Raw genomic sequence first — 17979 nt, 5'->3', positions numbered from 1 at the left:
TTTGCGCATGCTAAAGACTTCTGCCGCTCATGAAAAATTAAATAATATGCAGAAACCAGGTTAAGAATGTATTTGTGTATTTAACTTCAAAGTTGAATATACAAATGCATTTCTATCCTGATAGTTATTTTTCTATATTGGCCTTCTAACTTGGTTTCTGCATGTTATTAAGGTTATAAAAGATAAGCATCTTTTCTCTTGTCAGTAAAATTTATTTATTTTAAATTTGATTATTTCCTCTTGACTTGTGTAATTATGTACAGGGGCATGCATAGAAATTTTGGTGCCCAACACAAATGACTTTTCCGGGACCCCCCTTCATATTGTTTACCCCTATATTTCACTCCTAGTTTTAAAAATATTGGGCCTACTTCAGGCTTGGGCCCGGGCAAACAGTGTCCCTTTTCTCCCCCCCCAACCCCCCATGCATGCCCCTGATCATGTATCTGTTGTATTTGTATATTATCTTAAATATTATTTGTATATTACAGGGGTGCCCACAGTCCCTAAGATCAAGGCACACCCCTTAAAGATCGCAAAGCCCCCCCCCCCCCCCCCCCCCCCCAAAGCAAGCCCCATAAAAATGAAAAAAAACACTCAACATCCCCCTAAAAATTTCAATGGCGCAGTCTGTGCCATGCCCCCCCCCCCCCAGGTGAGCACACCTGTATATTATATTACTAATTTTATCTTTTCTTCTGAAGATGAAATTTACGTTAAATTTGTTTCCTCTGCACTTGTGCGTAATCCTATTTTTCCCAACATTTTTAAGTGAGTTTTTTCCTACTTTTCCTACTTAATTATTTTTTGATTCCTTATTTTTTACTTGTTTCCTCCAAAAAAAAAAAAAAAACCACTATAGAATCTGTTTTAATGATTTTGTTTGTTGAAAGTTATTGATAATGTTCACCATGTCTAGATTAAAATACAGTTCTAAAATTATTTCATTCATTAGAAAGTTAATTTTTTCCCCCTTTCATACTTCTCATTAAAGGTGCACTGTTTTTGCCTATGTGTTTGGAATTGGATTTTTTTTTTCACTTTCAATTGTTATTGTGTTTTGTTTAAAAACTAGTGATTAATTTTTTGTTTATTTTCCTTAAAATCTAAACTTGGAAATGTTAAAGAAAAATTCTGTGATTATTTTGTGTGAAAGTTTTTAAAAAGTCATGAAGTTAAATGCTGAACTGAGTAAAATTTAATGATGAAAGCGTAGTCTTAGAATATTGTCAGTGTAAAATCTTAACTATTTTTTACATAAAAATCTACTGTTTTCCTTCTGTTTCTGGAATTGTAATATACTGTTTGTGCTTCTTTCAAAATGGCAGGTATGGGATAAATTTATATTTGAATTATTTTTGTTTCAATTAAATATTGTTCATTCATGCATAATAAATATTTAGTTTTTAAACTATTTGGTATCTGCCAAATATTGTCAAAATGTAGCTGTGTAGTCTAAATAAATATCTAGTGTATACTGAGAACTTGGTTTGGTGCTAATTCCTGTGTAGATGAGGTTTGCATAGCTAAATCAAAATTAAGCTTTGCAAGTTTGATTTTTCAAGTTGTTATTTCATAATTTCTTTATTTTAGCTTCGTTTAGATCAAATTTTTGATTTTTGCTGAATCAAGATTTAAATCTTGATTTACCTTATCTTTATTTGTGTATATGCTTTGAGTATTCTAATCTATATTTTAAAAAATTCTTTCTGTTTTTTTATTTTGATTAGATGTCAAACCTGAAACTGATCATTAGTATAATCCAATATCTTAAAGAAGAGGCCAGTAAAGAAAGTGTAAATGCAGATACCCGAGAAAGCTTAGAGGGTAATTTTTTGTAATTATATTTTAATCTATATAATAATAAACACTGTACTGCAAATAAAAATCATAATCATTTGATGCAAATTTTTAAAAAATCAATTTATGTTTAAAATTTTAAACCCTTGAGTATACTAACATATTTCTCACAAAATATGGCTGAACTTTCTTACTTGGAGTGAAAAAACATAGTATCTTGCTCAATATGTTAAATATATTTTTTAAAAAATTAAAAATGTTATAAGTTATTTATTAGTTTCATAAATTATATCATTGAATGCGTGTGTATAGTTGGTTTTGTACTTATTGCATAAATGTGTGCTGTATATTTTGAGCATATAATCTGTAGCTTTATTTTTACAATTAGAACTGGTATCAGACAGTTTTGTGTTTAATTTCTGATTATCTGTCGTTTTAATTTTTTGCCTCGCACACTTTTCTCTTTTTTCAAATTTTTAATTTGTTGCAAGAGAAACTTTTCTCACAATTCTTCAATCAAATTGAGTGGACTGCCACTCACTAATAGATTTCCCAGTTACAGTTTTACATAAAACCCTCCCCTTAAGATTTGAAAGAGTGAGATAGGGAGGACTTTTTTCCCCTGGATATCCTGTATGCAACGACACCAGTATTGACCTGGTAGACATTGCCAGTCCGGAGGAGATAGGGTTACAGGCACAGACACACCCACACACATGCTCAGGCTTTTCTAGTATAGATTTTTTTAATCAGAAAAAGTAATATTATTTTTGCAATAAGAAGAACCAACAATTCTCAGAGCATTACGCATTATTTTAACTTTCAACTACTCGAAATTAAAACACTTTCTTCATTACTATGACCTTGTGAATCATTTTCAGGTAAAAGTTTCCTTAAACTTCCTAGACAGTAAAATTATGGAGTCGTGACGTTTTTTTCACACGTAAACAGAGTAGAAGCAATTTCAAAATGTCATCTAACTTTTTGATTAATTTTTTTACTGCACTCATAGTTGCATTTCAAACCAATAATAATGCCCTTGACTGAAAGCCGTTATTATTTTATCTTCTGGTGCAGGAAATTGGGGGTTAAAAAAAGGAGTATTTCATTATTTCTACTGAATAAATGCATATTTTTTTATCATTTGTGCATTAACATTTCTTATGGGTCAAAATGATCCAGAGCTCTATGTATAAGTGCTAATAATCTGAAAATTATTCATGTTACAGGTGTTAAATCTGGCAAAATGTTGTTAATCTTAAATTATTAAAAATCATAAAAAAAATTTTCAATCATACTTCTTACGTGGTCATACTTTAGCACCATTTTGAGTCAAATTGACCCATTCTGCCGTTCTAGTGTTAAGGAATTAATTACACGAGGAAAATCAGCCTAGATACACTCCATGGCTGCCGAAGCAAATAGTTGAAACCTTCAAGAAATAATACTTGATTTTCATTCTCCTGTTGAGTGCTCCTTAATTCCTGGACTTCTCTTGCATTGTGATCCAGAGGACTTTTAATTCTGACACTGGATATTGATATTTATTTGGAGAACTATATAAAGTGATTTCAAGAATAATTAAAATAGTTTAATGTTTTTTTTTGTTTTTTTTTTTGAAATATTGACAGGGCTGTTGTCAGTGGGACCCTACACTGGCAGGGTACTCATTTGGTAAGCATCAGGTAGTTCTTATATAGGTACATTTTTGTAAACAGAAAGAAATGAATAATGAATATAATAAAATTCACTTCAATTAACCATTAATAGACTGCCTAATGTGTTACAACAAGTGTTTGATTTTTTTTAGTGGCTGTTCAGTGTCTGCAAACTGCATATGATCTAGAGCCAAATGATCCAAGATTAAATCAGACAGAAGCATTTTCACTAGCAGCTCTTTTTGATATAGCACTTGCTTCTCCATCTTCAACAGATGTTATAGTAACCAATGTTTCTTATTTATATATGAGATTTTACATTTGTATTCATATGTTTTCTATTCTTAACTTCTGTATTCACCGTTGACTCGAATGGCATGATTAAGGAAGAAAGACAGTAAAAAGTCTTTCTTTTAAAGAAATTTTATTGAATTCTATGTTTTCTGTAGCATTATGGTAACTAATAATAATTCCTCTTTAAAAAGTAAATGTTATGAATTTCTCCATTACGACAATGCAAAGTAAGCAGTTGAAAAGATTGAAGAAGTTGGAAATTCAAAGAAAATTTTCATCCTTACCCATTTTAACTGTACTGTTTCAGACTGCAAACCATCAAGCAGTGTTGGGCATTAATCAATTATTTTTTCAATTGCCTTGTTAATTGATTAAAAAAGCAATTGTAATTAAATCAATTGCAATTAAATTAATTGCAATTAAACTATTAATTGCACTTTGCAATAATTTAATTGGATTAATGTACGTTATTTGTTTCTTACAATTAAAATAATTGCAATTATTTTTATTAATTGTTTTATGAAACCATTGAAACTAACAATTAACTTTATGTATCAATAGGTACAGCGCAGGGTACAATGTCCAAACTATAATTCAAATTTGTATTTTTGTTCAGTATTGATTGTTTGCTCACCGCATAAACTAGTCTCATCTAGGCAAGCTTTTTCCACACGTAAATGTTTGTTAATCATGTTTTTTAATCATGTACATGATTATGATACATTTCTGAACTTTCACTCAGATGTTATTTAGAATTTTATTAGTTAAAAAAAATGCTTTTGAATTTTTAATTGAAATTTACCTTTTCTGAGGAAATTTCGCTGGAGCCATAATAATTTTTTTGTGAAAAGTCATATCCTGCAGTAAATAATTTATTGCTAAAGTTACTGTTCAGCATTGATCTTTTATTAGTTGCTAACATGTGTATTTAAATAGATAATAATATGGTACCCATCCAGCATCCATTTCCCAGGTAGGCCTGTCGCCTGTATAGTATATTATACAAACCAGTTATTTTTTTAGAGTTAGTTTTACTTAAAATTTACAAAACAATTGACAATTGTAGCAAACTACAATTAACAATTAATCGTTAACTGTAGTAAACTACAATTAACAATTGATTAATCGTTAATTGTAATTTTCCACAATTACAATTGATCAATTGTTAGTTGTTGTGGTTACGTTTAGCAATTAATCAATTGTTAATCTTTAATTGTTCATGCAATTAAAATTTGCCCAACTCTGTTATCAAGCTTTGACGTGTCAGGTTAGATTGATGAACATGGCAGTAAATTACTGTAATCATAAGGACCAAATTCTCACATTGTGCCAAGTTAAAAAAAAAAAAAACCCTTAACACTGGTGCCATTTCACATGAAAATATTCATAGGTTTTTTTTGCATGCAGTCTTAGTTTGAGAAAAAGAGATATGATTTTTCATTGGAAAGAATTTGGTTGTTTTGCCGATCTTCCCAGGTTGCTAAGATTCTAAAACATTTCAAATTCCAAGTGGTGGTCTCTCCTTTCATTTTCTTCTCTTAACGATCCCATTCATCCTCTTAATTGTTGTGGAATTTATAAAATTAATTGCAGTTGCAATCTTGCCTATATTGAACACACTCCGTGTGCTTTAAAAATTCGCTTGAAAGAGCATCAAAATTGTGTGAAAAAGCAACAAATAAGTCTAGTATGGCTCAACATTCTTGGGATTCAAGTCCCACTTTGGATTTTAACTCATCAAATTATCTAAAAATGCTCCAATTTATCAAATCTTGACTTTTAGGAATATTTCCATATTTTGAGGAATAATTCTAATTTAGTTAATGATCTTAAAGCTGTTCCATATTTTTATGTATGGCTTCCATATTTATAAGTTTGACATCCATTTTTATTTGTTTTGTATACTTTTATTTATTTATTTTTATCTATCTGGCTTTGTTTATTTTTAACTTGTTTTCACTTTTGTAATTGCAGCTGACATTCCCCCCTCCCCATTTCTTCTATTTATCTTTATTTTTCTTTTTCTGAAATTTTTGTTCTCGGTTTGTTTCATTTCCCAGTTTTTTCCTTTCATTCTGCTTTTTTTTTCTTTTTGGTATTGTCTTTTTTGTTTTAGCTTTGTGGCTTAATTTTTGTCCAATCAAATCCTATCTTTCTCTTGTAGTGTACCTGTGAAAAAGCTCTTGCTCATTGTTTGCATTTTTATTGGTTTAAAGTTTTTTTTATTGGTTCTCATTGATGTTTGGTTAATCCGCTATGTTTACTTTTTAAGCTGCCTGCTTATCTGGCTCTTCGCTTTTGTTTGATATCTTTTGATCATAAGCTCATTTGTTTTGCATTCGAAAAGGCATTATTTGTAACGCCGAAACATGTGTTTGCAATTATCTGCAATTATGCTATTTGATGTGGTTATTTCTTATTTTACTGCTTTTGTAGTTGCACAATTTTCAAGTATTAGCAGTTTCGTTTGAGTATCATAATTTTTTTTCACAAGAAAATGTTGAGTTTTGAACTGAATAATTTCCATTTGTGGGAGCTTAAGATTTAATTCTCATTTGAAGAAATCTTCAGAGTTTCATTTCAGAAATGTGTCTCTTTGACTACTCCCTCCTGTCTTGTACCAGTTACTCACCTTGACAAACCAATCGCTCAATGATCAGCTACATAGTTCTTCAGGCAAAAAGTTTCTTTACGCCTTATGATCATTATTTTTTGTAGATACTTCTAATAATTTTGTGTTGATACTGTATATGCTGTCTCTTACTGTGTATGGAATAAAAATTAGAAGGAGTATTGTTACTCCCGGCATTTTTTTAACTAGTAAAACTCAAATTTGACACTTTTTTTGTAAATTCTATTTCGTTAAAGCTTTAAGTAACATCTTTATGAAGGCAAGTTGTTGCATGCAAAATATATAATTAAAAAAAAAAAAAAAAACCTAATGTGAAGCTGTGTTACTTTGAAATGTAATACAGAAGTATTCTTATCTCCCTTTTTCTAAGCTTTAAACCTCATATTTATGAGCTTCTGAAATTGGCAGGTATATAGTTTGGCATATTTCATTTGTAATTAATGTTTTAATTTTTACAACTATACAGCAGTATAAAATAATCTTGCTGTTTTAAAAATCTTCTGATCTATTAAAAAAAAATCTGGTTTCTTCTGGTTTTTGAACTTAAATTTTCCTTTTTTGCATTTGAAAAGAAGTTGGCTTGTACATTACTCGCCACTAATAAAATCACTGGATTACAAAATCAGCTGCTTTTTAAAATGAAAACTGGAAGAACTGAATCATTGCAATATCAAAGCATGCTAAAACCATCATTAATAAATTCACTATCGCCATTTTATAAAATCAAACGTTTAGAAAACATACGTAAAATATTGATAAAGCACCAAGAAGTGAAGTAATCTCAGGTGAGGAAATCTCAGTACCAAACTTGCCCTCTCCAATAGATGTCAGAAAAGTGCTTGATGTTATCCGATGCACTATAGAGCAAAGAGGAAAATATAATGTTGAAAATTACAAAACATTTTGAACATTTTATTAATTTTTAAATCTTATTGAATCTTAAGTGTCCAATTCCGGTAAAGTATTGCTGTATTTTTGTTTAATTAAAACCCTTGTGCAACTAAAAAGAAATATGTACATCATGTTTATTTAAAATGTCAACTGTATTTTGGAACACTTCAAACAAAAATAAATGAAGTAATTCATTTTGTTTTTAGAGCATTTAAACTTCAAAACCTTTCATGTTTTTAAGTGAGTGTAGATATGCTGGTTTATAAAATCAGCTGTTCTATAAAAATCAAGTGTCCTCAGAACGAAAGTGATTTTAATAAGCAGCGAGCACTGTATCTGTTATGATACAACCTTTCAAACATTTTGGCATCATTTTTAATAGCATGCAATGTGGATTAATAGCTTTGATGGGGAAAGAATAAAAGCGAAATGTAATGTGTGTGTAAGCAAATGTGTGTGATAAGCATAATCATTGAAAATAAGACATTTGAATCTGATCATTATTAAGTAAAACTTAAAAAATTATAGAAAAATTTCCTGAGAACTTATGTGTGCAGATTTTAAATATTTTTTGTATCATTAATTCTTTCATCCCTACCAGTGGTTCTGGAAATGCAAGATGTGTGTCATCTCAAATAGCTTTGCCATCACTTATTTAGAACTTGTGATTTGAGGCCAAACAGGTATTTTCGTTTTTGGGTTTTTTTAGGTCTAAGATATATGCTAAGAAATACTATGCAACTCTGAAACTGTAAACAGAAATCCTATACATTGCTGAAGTTAAGCCAACTGAACTGAAAAAATAGTCTTTCTGAATTTGGTTGAGGTGGTCGGAGAATGTTATCACAGCTGCAGTGAGCATTTAGTCAATGTTCTGTTTCAAAATCAATCTTGATGTAGAAATCAATAAAAATTGATCAAATTAAATCCTGTGTACCTGATGAAGCAGACGACTGTTTATGTATGTGTTGTTTTAATTGATAGATTTTTTTTCTTTTAAGACTGACAGCGAAGATACTAAAGATCCAATGAAAAAAGCTGAAATGATGAAAAATCTCGGCAAGTTGAATTTTTGGTACTGTTTATTTAAACAAAACAATTAACAACTGCAAAATGATGTGATCTTAATTTTAAAAAAAATTCTTTTAGGAAATAACTTGATGAAGACTAATATGTTCTCGGAAGCTGTTCGTTATTATACTGCAGCAATTGACCTTGATGGTCAAAATGCAATATATTATGGTAACAGGTATTAATATTTTATTGAAACTCATTAAATTTATTTTTAAATCATCAATGTTATCTTTATATTAAAAACCAAAGTCTAACATACCTATAACGAGAACAAAAGGCTATAAACGCAGTACTTGCTGATGTTAACCAATTGCTCTTAGAAACCAGATTCAGGGGGGGGGGGAGGGAATCAGAAAATTCATAGGTTACTCAGTGTATTTTTTTAAAAATTGTTTCTTCTATTTAAATTTCTGTAAAGTTCCAAGGGGTTAATTTTGCATGAACCACTGTACATTCTTTTAAAAATGTGTATGTTATTGTTTCCCAAGGTTCACAGCCCTAGGTAAAACTAGGTTACAACCTAGTTATAAATTATTCATATTGTAGCACTGTGCCTCTTTATAAATCCACTTCTGCATAATTTTTAAATCACCCCTAAAAAAATACAAGGGAAAATGTTTATTTCTGTAGTTTGTACATTTTTTAAACTATATATGGGCAGTTCCATGGGGAAAATGTCATATGAGCATCAAAATTTCAATTTTGACAGAACTTGAAGTATTGTATACCATTTTGAAAGCTTGAACAACAGGGCTGCAAAAAGGTAGCTTTTTCTTTAAAAAAAACCAGACCAGCCGACTTTATTAAAAAAGGCCGGCCTTTTTTTGGCTTTTTCAAATTCTAGACTAATGACAATTTATATTATCGACTTCTGTACACTTTAATAAGGTAACCAATGTCAATTTAAGTAGTAAAACAATATCTTTGCTGAAAATAAAATGATGAGAGGAATATATGCTCAAAAACTGCAAATTGTTTTAAACATCTGATAAAATCCTTAGGTTTTTCTTTTATGGTCTTCCACCTGAGCTGGAATTTTTTCCAAGTCAAAACTTCTTATAGCTTTGGTAATGAACTTCTAAGTTCATTAAGTTCATTACCTAATGATTTTTGTGGTTTTTTTTAATTAAGTTGCATAGCTGTCCTCCAACTTCTGTGTCAATGGAGCGTATTTTTTTCAATGGATGGCTTCATTTGGAGTCATGTAAAAAACAGTTTTGATGTTGAAAAAACAGAAAATTTTCTATGAAATGTATTATTACTTAAAATCTCAGCTAAATTATTGGTAATTTATTTCTTGCAGCAGTAGTAACATGTGATCTCTTGAATCTTGTCAGAGAGGCAAATAACTTCGTAACTTGTTGTTTAATTTACAATAAAATTCAAATTTCAAAGCTTTCCTGTAAACACTCTTTTGAGTCAAAAAGTCTTGTTTCTTTATTGAACATTTTTGCTATTGCATTAATTCAGACCTAATTTGTTTGATTATTTTCGTAACATCTTAGTTGATTTTCTATGCAGTTTCTCTGAATTTCCTCCAGCATAGCATCACAATACTAACACAAAACATGGCATGAAGCTTTTAATAAGAGTTTTTAAATAATTTCCCTTTTCTTTATAATATATTAGAATAAAATTTATATTACTATGCATCAATAAGAAAAGAAAAAAAAATCTTTTTTTTATATATATAAATTTTTGAAATAAAACTGATTGTTTGTTGTTGTGGGTATGGAGGCTTATTACATTGTTTTTCTTCATGTTTTATGAAAAAATTCTTACTGATATTCATTTTTAATAAAAAACTAGAGCTGCCGCTTACAGCAAGTTAGGTGACTTTAAAAATGCTGTCACTGACTGTGAAAAAGCAGTTGAAATTGATCCTAATTATGCCAAAGCTTATGGAAGACTAGGGTAAGTCTAGCCTATATTAGTAACTGTTCAATGGAAGGTTGAATGTTTTAATATTAGTTACAGATGTGCTATTTTTTTATAGTTTAGCATATGCTAGTCTTAATAAACATGAAGAAGCTGTTGCAACGTTTAGAAGAGCTTTAGAATTAGATCCTGAAAATGAGAGCTATAAAAGTAATCTTAAAATTGCACTTGAAAAGGGAGATAAACCCCAAATGGATGCTCCACCATCAATGCCTGTAAGTAGAATTTGTCTTTTCTGCAAATAATATTGATATTTTGCCAATTCATGTTTTTTTTCTTATCTAAATTAATTGATTTGAACTATTAGATTGTATTTTATACACGGGTAGACCCAGCTTCTTGTTTTTCTAGAAGTTCATTTTTGGGAGGGGGAACATAAGTGTCATTTTTGGTCATAAATAGGATGTCTGGAGACATATTTTCCAAAATATTCCAAAATGCAGCTTTTGGCTACCTTTGGTCACTCAAGGGGGAGGGTGGTCATGTCCTCCCTCTGGACTCGTGCCTGATCCTGAACTTATATTTGCTCAGCTCTGAGCATCATTCATGATTCAAAATCCATGTAAGTTGCTTAGAACTATTGGTTGATCTTTTGGAATAATAATTACAAGGGCTCCCATAAATGTTTGGACCAACTTGCATGAAGGGGATATCACACGAGAGAAATTACGGGACATCGCAACCACAATAGGAACCGTCAACGCTATCTGGAACTGGTTTTTCAGACATGAAGTTGCCTACAGGGTTACCGCCGGTTGCGTGGACGGTTGCTCGATTGACGGGGCTACCATTTTTTAGCTTACATCCATGTGCTCACGCTTGTTCATCTCTTTTCGTCAATCCCGCATTTGGTTATCACACTGCGTCGCGTTAATTTGACACTTATGGATGAAATTAGTAATCAAATACTTAATGCAGCTCTTGCAGCTTTAATTGTATGTGGATTCATGAAAAGATGGCAAAAAAAAAGGGAAATTATCAAGGCAATGATTTCAGAGCTAGAGCATCAATTATTCTTTCGTGCAGTCACCAAAGCTCCTCCTGTTAAATTCATATTTGAGTTTTAACATTAATTTGTAGAACTTATGGTGAAAATTACAGAAAAACTTTATTACTATTAATTGAATGTTTGATTTAAAGTGATACTCTTGTTACATTTAAAGAAGACATACAGAATATATGACTTCTCTAGGCTTATTTTTCCCATAACTACTAAATAAAATCTTAATTTTAGATAGGAATTATTAGTCACTTATTGACAGGTAAGAAAAAAAATTTAACTCTAGCAAATTATACCTAAATCGAGTTTATTGGATGTGCTAACTCTTTAACCTACACAAATATAATACCACTAGATACATATTGCACACAGGAAAATGTGTGGCCGAGTTTATTAAAATAGTTCCAGACATTTAAAAATAAAATGACGCTTTAAAAAAAATGTGATGAAACGATGAAGCGCAAAAAGCCAGTATTATTTAATGTACAATTTTGAAACTTTTTAAAAACATTCTTTTAGTCGATTAATAAAGTCATTAAAATTTCAGTTAAATATGCTACGCGTAAATAACTGGGATTGCAGACTGAACTCTCATAATTTGAGCTGCAAAACTGTTTAACACTATCAGAATCTTGCCTAGTAATGTTAAAAAGTTGAGAAAATTAAAACTTTTCATAATATTCTAGATTTCTATTGTACAATAGATGTTTGCCCTACATGCTACTATACACCATTCTGTATAATATGATGGAAATTTCATTTTATTATAAAAAATTAATATAATAAATATTATTATCAAAGTAATAAATTTAAAAAACACTTTTGGGGAATGTGGGGCAAAGTGAAATAGTTAACTTACTTTTTTCAAAATGAGCAAATTAGAAATTCCTTCTGAAAATTACGGTACAGAAAGGAAGGAAAATATGTTTTTCGTTAAAACTCGCATTGAATAAGTATTTTTTATTTTTGGCAGTAAGTTTGTGCCTAAAAAAAGGAAAAAAAGGTGGTAATTTTTCATCTTTTTTTCCCATGGGGCAAAGTGAAAAATTAAATATTTTTCTAATGAAAGTTTTTTTATTCTATCGTTAAAGATATTTTTTGTCAAATAAGTGTGTAAATAAAAGAAAGAATGAATAAGTAAAAAGAAAATGAAGGAATAAACGAAAATAAATTAATGAGTGAATAAAATAGCGAATTATTAAGAAAATAAGTCAATAAATGAATAAATAAGGGAAGTATTGTAGAAGGAATGTAAACGAACTAATTAATAAATGAATACATAAGTGATTTGATGCAAGACCGAATATGATACGAAATATTTCACTTTGCCCCGCATGGACATGCTTAACTATACAAGCATTTATAATACAAATAAGCTTAATACTGAGCAAATAAACACTGCATTGAATATTAGTAGGTCTCAATCAATATTTCAAATGTTAATAAAAATAACTTTATCATTTCATAATGCCAAACATTTTTTGACATCTCAACAAAATATTACAATGTGCGTATCATTTTTCAAAAATTTTTGTATTATCATATTCTTTGATTTTCAGAGGGATTTTTTTTCTTGACTGAAATAAAGTACATGTGTTACTACACAGTCAAAATATTACTAAATAGGTGGTGCTAAAAGTAGAGTAAATATTTCGCCATTTCACTTTGCCTTACATTCCCCTACATTTCAAGTATTTTTAAATGGAACATACTGTATGTACCCATCAGTTTGAATTAAAAAAAAAAAGTACAGCTTCAATGCTATGATTTTTAAAAAGGAATTTTCACGTAACCTTTTTCAAGGAAGCAATTTACTGTAATTGTTCAAGTATCAGAATGGGGTGGTTTCCTCCGGTCAAAAGTAGTACTTTTAGTCACTGAAATTGATAAAATAAGCAAAAAAAAAATAATAACAATAATAATTTGGACCCAGAAAATACTTTCATTTTCCCAACCGTTATTTTTTAATTAATTTTTTTAAATATCCGATTTTTCAAACAAGGCGTGGTCTTGATGACGTCAAAAATGATGCACTTTGCCGCACCCTTCACCACGTTCCCACGTTATGATAATCAAGAAGCGAATTAAAATTGCACTCTACGCTTGCTATCAACCCTATCGTTGCCAATACATGTGAGTAAAGTTGCGAATTAAATATTTTGCTCTGTGAATGGCAACACGAAATGGCATTTCATCATTTGTGACATCACACGACAGAACTATAAACAATGAGAGTGCAACGATTCAAGTAATTTTTTAAAAATATTAAACAAAAACAAATTATTTAAAAAATGGTCAGATCTTATGTTTTTAAGCATGCTCTTTCAGAAAAAAATAGTTTCAAAATTTTGGAAACGACCCCATTGTAACATTTGTGCAAATTAATTTTCAAAAACCCAATGAAACAAAAAACACCAATATAAATTAAGAAATGCATAAAATTTGCACTGATGTTAACTAACATATAAGTAGCAATTTAAATTCAAAATCAGATGCAAAACCAAAGGTTAAATGTCGCTCATACGTTTTTTTAAAGTGTAACTAGTGATGTAAAATACCCGGATATTTATTTTTAGGGGTAAATACCAACAGGGTATATACCAGGGTAAATACCCAAAATGGGTATTTACCCGGGTCTTTATTTCAAAAATTTATATTCAACTAAAATACTTTTCTGTATGCATAACACTATGTATATATATGAACAACCATATACAAAACAATAAATTTGTGCTCAAAAGTTGTATTTTGATCATATATTTAAAGAACAATTGTTTGAAACAATTTAGCAATCTAATATGATATCCACATTAGATGTGTCGGATATGCCTAATCAATGTTGATAACCAAATTTCAGATATAAAAAGTCATTCTACAAAAAGTAAAAAGCTTAACTGGTTACAAAAAAGCAAACATCAATTTTTTAAGGTCCTTGTCTTTTATAACCCAGTAATATGTCCCTGCATGACATCAAAATGTCGCTCAATTTATTTTATTACTGCTTATTTTCCTATATCTTTTGCAGAAATTTCCTCCAAACCTAGTTCAAGTGTTTAGGCGTATTCTGCATATATATAATAACAAGTAATAAAAAAGGAATTAAGCATTTGAAAAAGGGGGAGGAATAAAAAAAATTATAAACAAAGTCAAAGACAAAGAGCAGCTGCTTTGAGATTGAACTCATCAGCATTGGAAACCTCAAAGTTTTTTTCGTACCAGAACTACAAAGCAACACAAATGGATAGTTAGGCAAACGCACTACTAATCCAAAAAATGCATACTTTGAAGCGGCAGCCAAATTTTGAAAAGATTAAAAATGGGGGGAGGATGTAATGAATATGTATACAAATGAATGGTGTGGAAATAATCATTTAACCACCGGCAAAGACAAATTCAGGAAAACTATATCAAAATTCTCTTTTAAATTTTCCTGTCATCCTATTTAAGTTTTAGAATAGTTCATTTTAAATTCTGACAGTTTTTTTTTTTTTGATAAGATTTCACTAAGCCTTTAATTAAAAAAAATTATAATATGTAAATTTATATTTTTAATCTTCAATTTTATGGTTCATGTTTTAAAAAGAAATTCATTACCTTTTGATACCACCTTTTTTTTTTTTTTTTTTTGCAAAATGCGCAATTACTAAGGGATTTATTTACCCTGCCTTCGGATAAATACCCAAAAAAATATTTACCTTCCCACCCTACATCACTAATGAGTGCAAGTGCAAATGAGCAAGGCAACGGAAAACAATATTTTGATTTGTTTTTGCTTATTAATGTGAAAACTGTTTCTATATTTGCCCGTTATCACCTGAACAGCAGTAAAATAAATAATATCATAGTGTCTTAATAACTTTTCAGTTTATTCTTCCAAACTTCCCGCCTGCTTCGTTTTTTTTTTCTTCATTTTGGATATGACTAACCTAGATTGTAATTTTGAAATCCTGGAGTTCATCATTGAATTGCTTATACTCCTCCAATTATTGACATTGAAAAGAAAGATTCTTTTCACACTATATGTTTCTTTCAAAATTTCATCAAGACTTTCAATAAAAAATATTAACTGTAATACATATGTATGTTTCAGTTTTACCAATTATTTCATATTTAGATTTAAAAAAAAAAAACCATTCCCTTTTTGCATTTTTTTTTTTGTAAAATACCCAGTTTTTGAGTATTTATCCAGGCCTTGGGTAAATACCCGGGTAAATACCCAAAAAATATTTACCTACCCACTGGGTATTTACCCGATCCGCATCACTAAGTGTAACTGCAATTTATTGAAACATAAAATGAATACAACAATAAAAAGGAATTCCCACATTTCTGTCGCCACTATTGCAAAAGTATTTTCCAGTGACGCTGCCTGACGTCACGAAATCCCAGCGCCCAGATTGGTTCCTTCGTAACTTGCCAAGAATTAAAGGCATTTTTTTTCTAGCGGAGGAAAAAATTTGCCCCTATACGAGCAACTGCTAATTTCCATAGCACACGAGAATTTTGGAGTGATCGTTTGTGGAAGTGAGTAGAAAAACCGGTTCCAGATAGCGTTGACGGTTGCGGTTGCAATGTCCCGTAATTTCTCTCTTGTGATATCCCCTTGAGCTGTGGGGGCCCAATGATGCTTTGGAATCTCGTAGCATTGCAAGGTTGGAAATACAGGGTGTCCGAGAAAGATCTGTACAACTTCAAAAATTTATTGAAAAAGAAACAATAGGATTACAGCAAAACTAATTAGTACATTAGATAGAATAACTCAAAAAGTTTTTTTCTGCAGTATGTTTCTGACTATATATGGCGCTATATGTCACGCAAAGGAATATTAAAGCATTTTAGTTATTTCAATTGCGGATCGCGTGAAGAAAGCTCAATGTGTTGCGTGGTTTATCGAAACAAAATCCGATACGCAAACACAACGGAACAAAACATCCAAACAGCTGTAGCTACTGTTGATGTTAGCATGCTGAAACGGTCGTGGATGGAATTGGATTATTGTTTTGATATTGTTCGTGCTACGAAAGGGTCTCATGTAGAAATTTCCTAAGGTAATAACTTAAGTTATAGGAAAAAAAACTTTTTGAGATTCTATCTAATGTACTAATTAGTTTCGCTGTAACCCTATTGTTTCTTTTTCAATAAATTTTTGAAGTTGTACGGATCTTTCTCGGACACCCTGTAGTTCTTTCATGTAATCAAGGACTTTCTAATGGAGTTCAGAGGTTTTTAAAATGAACTTTTCTCTATACAATGAATGATTATTTCTAATGCAGTTGATGCTGGATTTATGATCTTTGAAACTACAAAAGTAAAAAAAATTCCTAAACTCGACAAACCTTGAAAAACAAACTATTGTGGGATGTGCCATTTTTCCATATTTTGATAAAATTCTGTATTCTTAGTAAAATTGAGAAGTAAAATTTTTTTCTTGTAAAAATCAGTAACTTTGAATAGTTTTTCCATTGAAAAACAATGATTGTAATCCAAGCAACATTTTAGAAATATATATTTATTAGAATATTATTTCTGTACACATTGTATCACTTTCCTCACTTGTTAAAAAATAATAAGAAATAATTTCCTTACTTGACTTCCCTTTCTTCTCATTACCATAGAATAGAATACTTTGTTGCTCGTCCACTGACCAATTCAAAAGGTTTTTTTTTTTTTTCTTTTATGGAGATAGAATGTTTTTTGCACTCATAATGTTTCCTTTGCTTTAAGAAAATAAATAAATAAAATAATACAGATTCTCCTCATTCATTTGATCACCGATTCAGATTTTATTTTTTTACATTTTCAGCAATTTTGGCTTACATTTCTTTTTCCATTATTACAGCAACATTTTAATTTTTCTTGCAGCTACATTATTTTCTAAGAAATAGTCATTTAAATTTAGCCTAAGATTGGCAATGATCACAGAAGTTTATCTGTAGAACATTTTCAAATAGCAATTACAAATTGCTTACCACTTTATAGTATTATTTTATCAAGTTTCAGTATAGTTTGCATTGCCTAGAAATTGCTAATAAAACTATTATTGCATATTAATTCTGTAAAACTTTCTTACATACCTTATTTCACATTTCTTGCACAAACTTATATGCCTCTTGCTGATTTGCACTAGACTTATCTTGGGCAATCTGCCACTTGAATTTTTTATTTAGCATCCTGCACATACTCTTCTGCCTTTATTTTTCCTGTCATGAATTAAAAAGATTTTATGATAAGGCAATATTTTTTCACAGAATTATGCATCTTATTTATAAAGCATGGCAAAACTAATTTACCACTATATCATTTATTGCATTGATATTATATTATTTTCAGGGTCCTCTCGCTGGCCTAGCTCAAGTTGATTGGAGGACATTATTTAGCAATCCAATTTTTCGAAACATGGCAAGTTCCATTTAATCTCTTAAAATTATAGTTGCTATCTATTTTTATGAAAATTCTTTTTTTTAAATAGTATTCAGAAATTCAATTTGATTTTCAAGCAATGGTAAGTGTGCTATTACAAATACTTTAAAACCCTGATTTAGTGGCCATTCAGTAAAGGGACGAACTTGCTAAAACACCACAACCATACCTAAAGAAATCATCTGCTTAATGTAATACAGGGGAGCCACAAGTCCGCCGACTTGAAATCCACCAACTTTCAAGATCCAATTGAAGAGAACTAATTTGAGATG

At 30.2% G+C, this 17979-nt stretch overlaps 1 protein-coding gene across 2 annotated transcripts in view; it reads left to right on the top strand.

The window, feature by feature from the left end:
• Positions 1 to 17979, top strand: part of LOC129218209 (small glutamine-rich tetratricopeptide repeat-containing protein beta-like) — a 74732-nt gene that overhangs the window by 34740 nt on the left and 22013 nt on the right. For both annotated transcript variants that reach the window (XM_054852425.1, XM_054852426.1), the window contains exons 2-8: positions 1731 to 1827; positions 3611 to 3741; positions 8277 to 8334; positions 8425 to 8524; positions 10159 to 10263; positions 10346 to 10502; positions 17618 to 17686. In XM_054852425.1, coding sequence (XP_054708400.1) covers positions 1731 to 1827; positions 3611 to 3741; positions 8277 to 8334; positions 8425 to 8524; positions 10159 to 10263; positions 10346 to 10502; positions 17618 to 17686 — 717 coding nt within the window. The remainder of the gene's footprint in view (positions 1 to 1730; positions 1828 to 3610; positions 3742 to 8276; positions 8335 to 8424; positions 8525 to 10158; positions 10264 to 10345; positions 10503 to 17617; positions 17687 to 17979) is intronic.

Source organism: Uloborus diversus, chromosome 3 (assembly GCF_026930045.1).
Source record: "Uloborus diversus isolate 005 chromosome 3, Udiv.v.3.1, whole genome shotgun sequence".
In the NCBI taxonomy this organism is placed as follows: Eukaryota; Metazoa; Arthropoda; class Arachnida; order Araneae; family Uloboridae; genus Uloborus; species Uloborus diversus.
The sequence above is the reverse complement of the archived record's forward strand: the minus strand, read 5'-3'. Positions and strand labels throughout refer to the sequence as shown.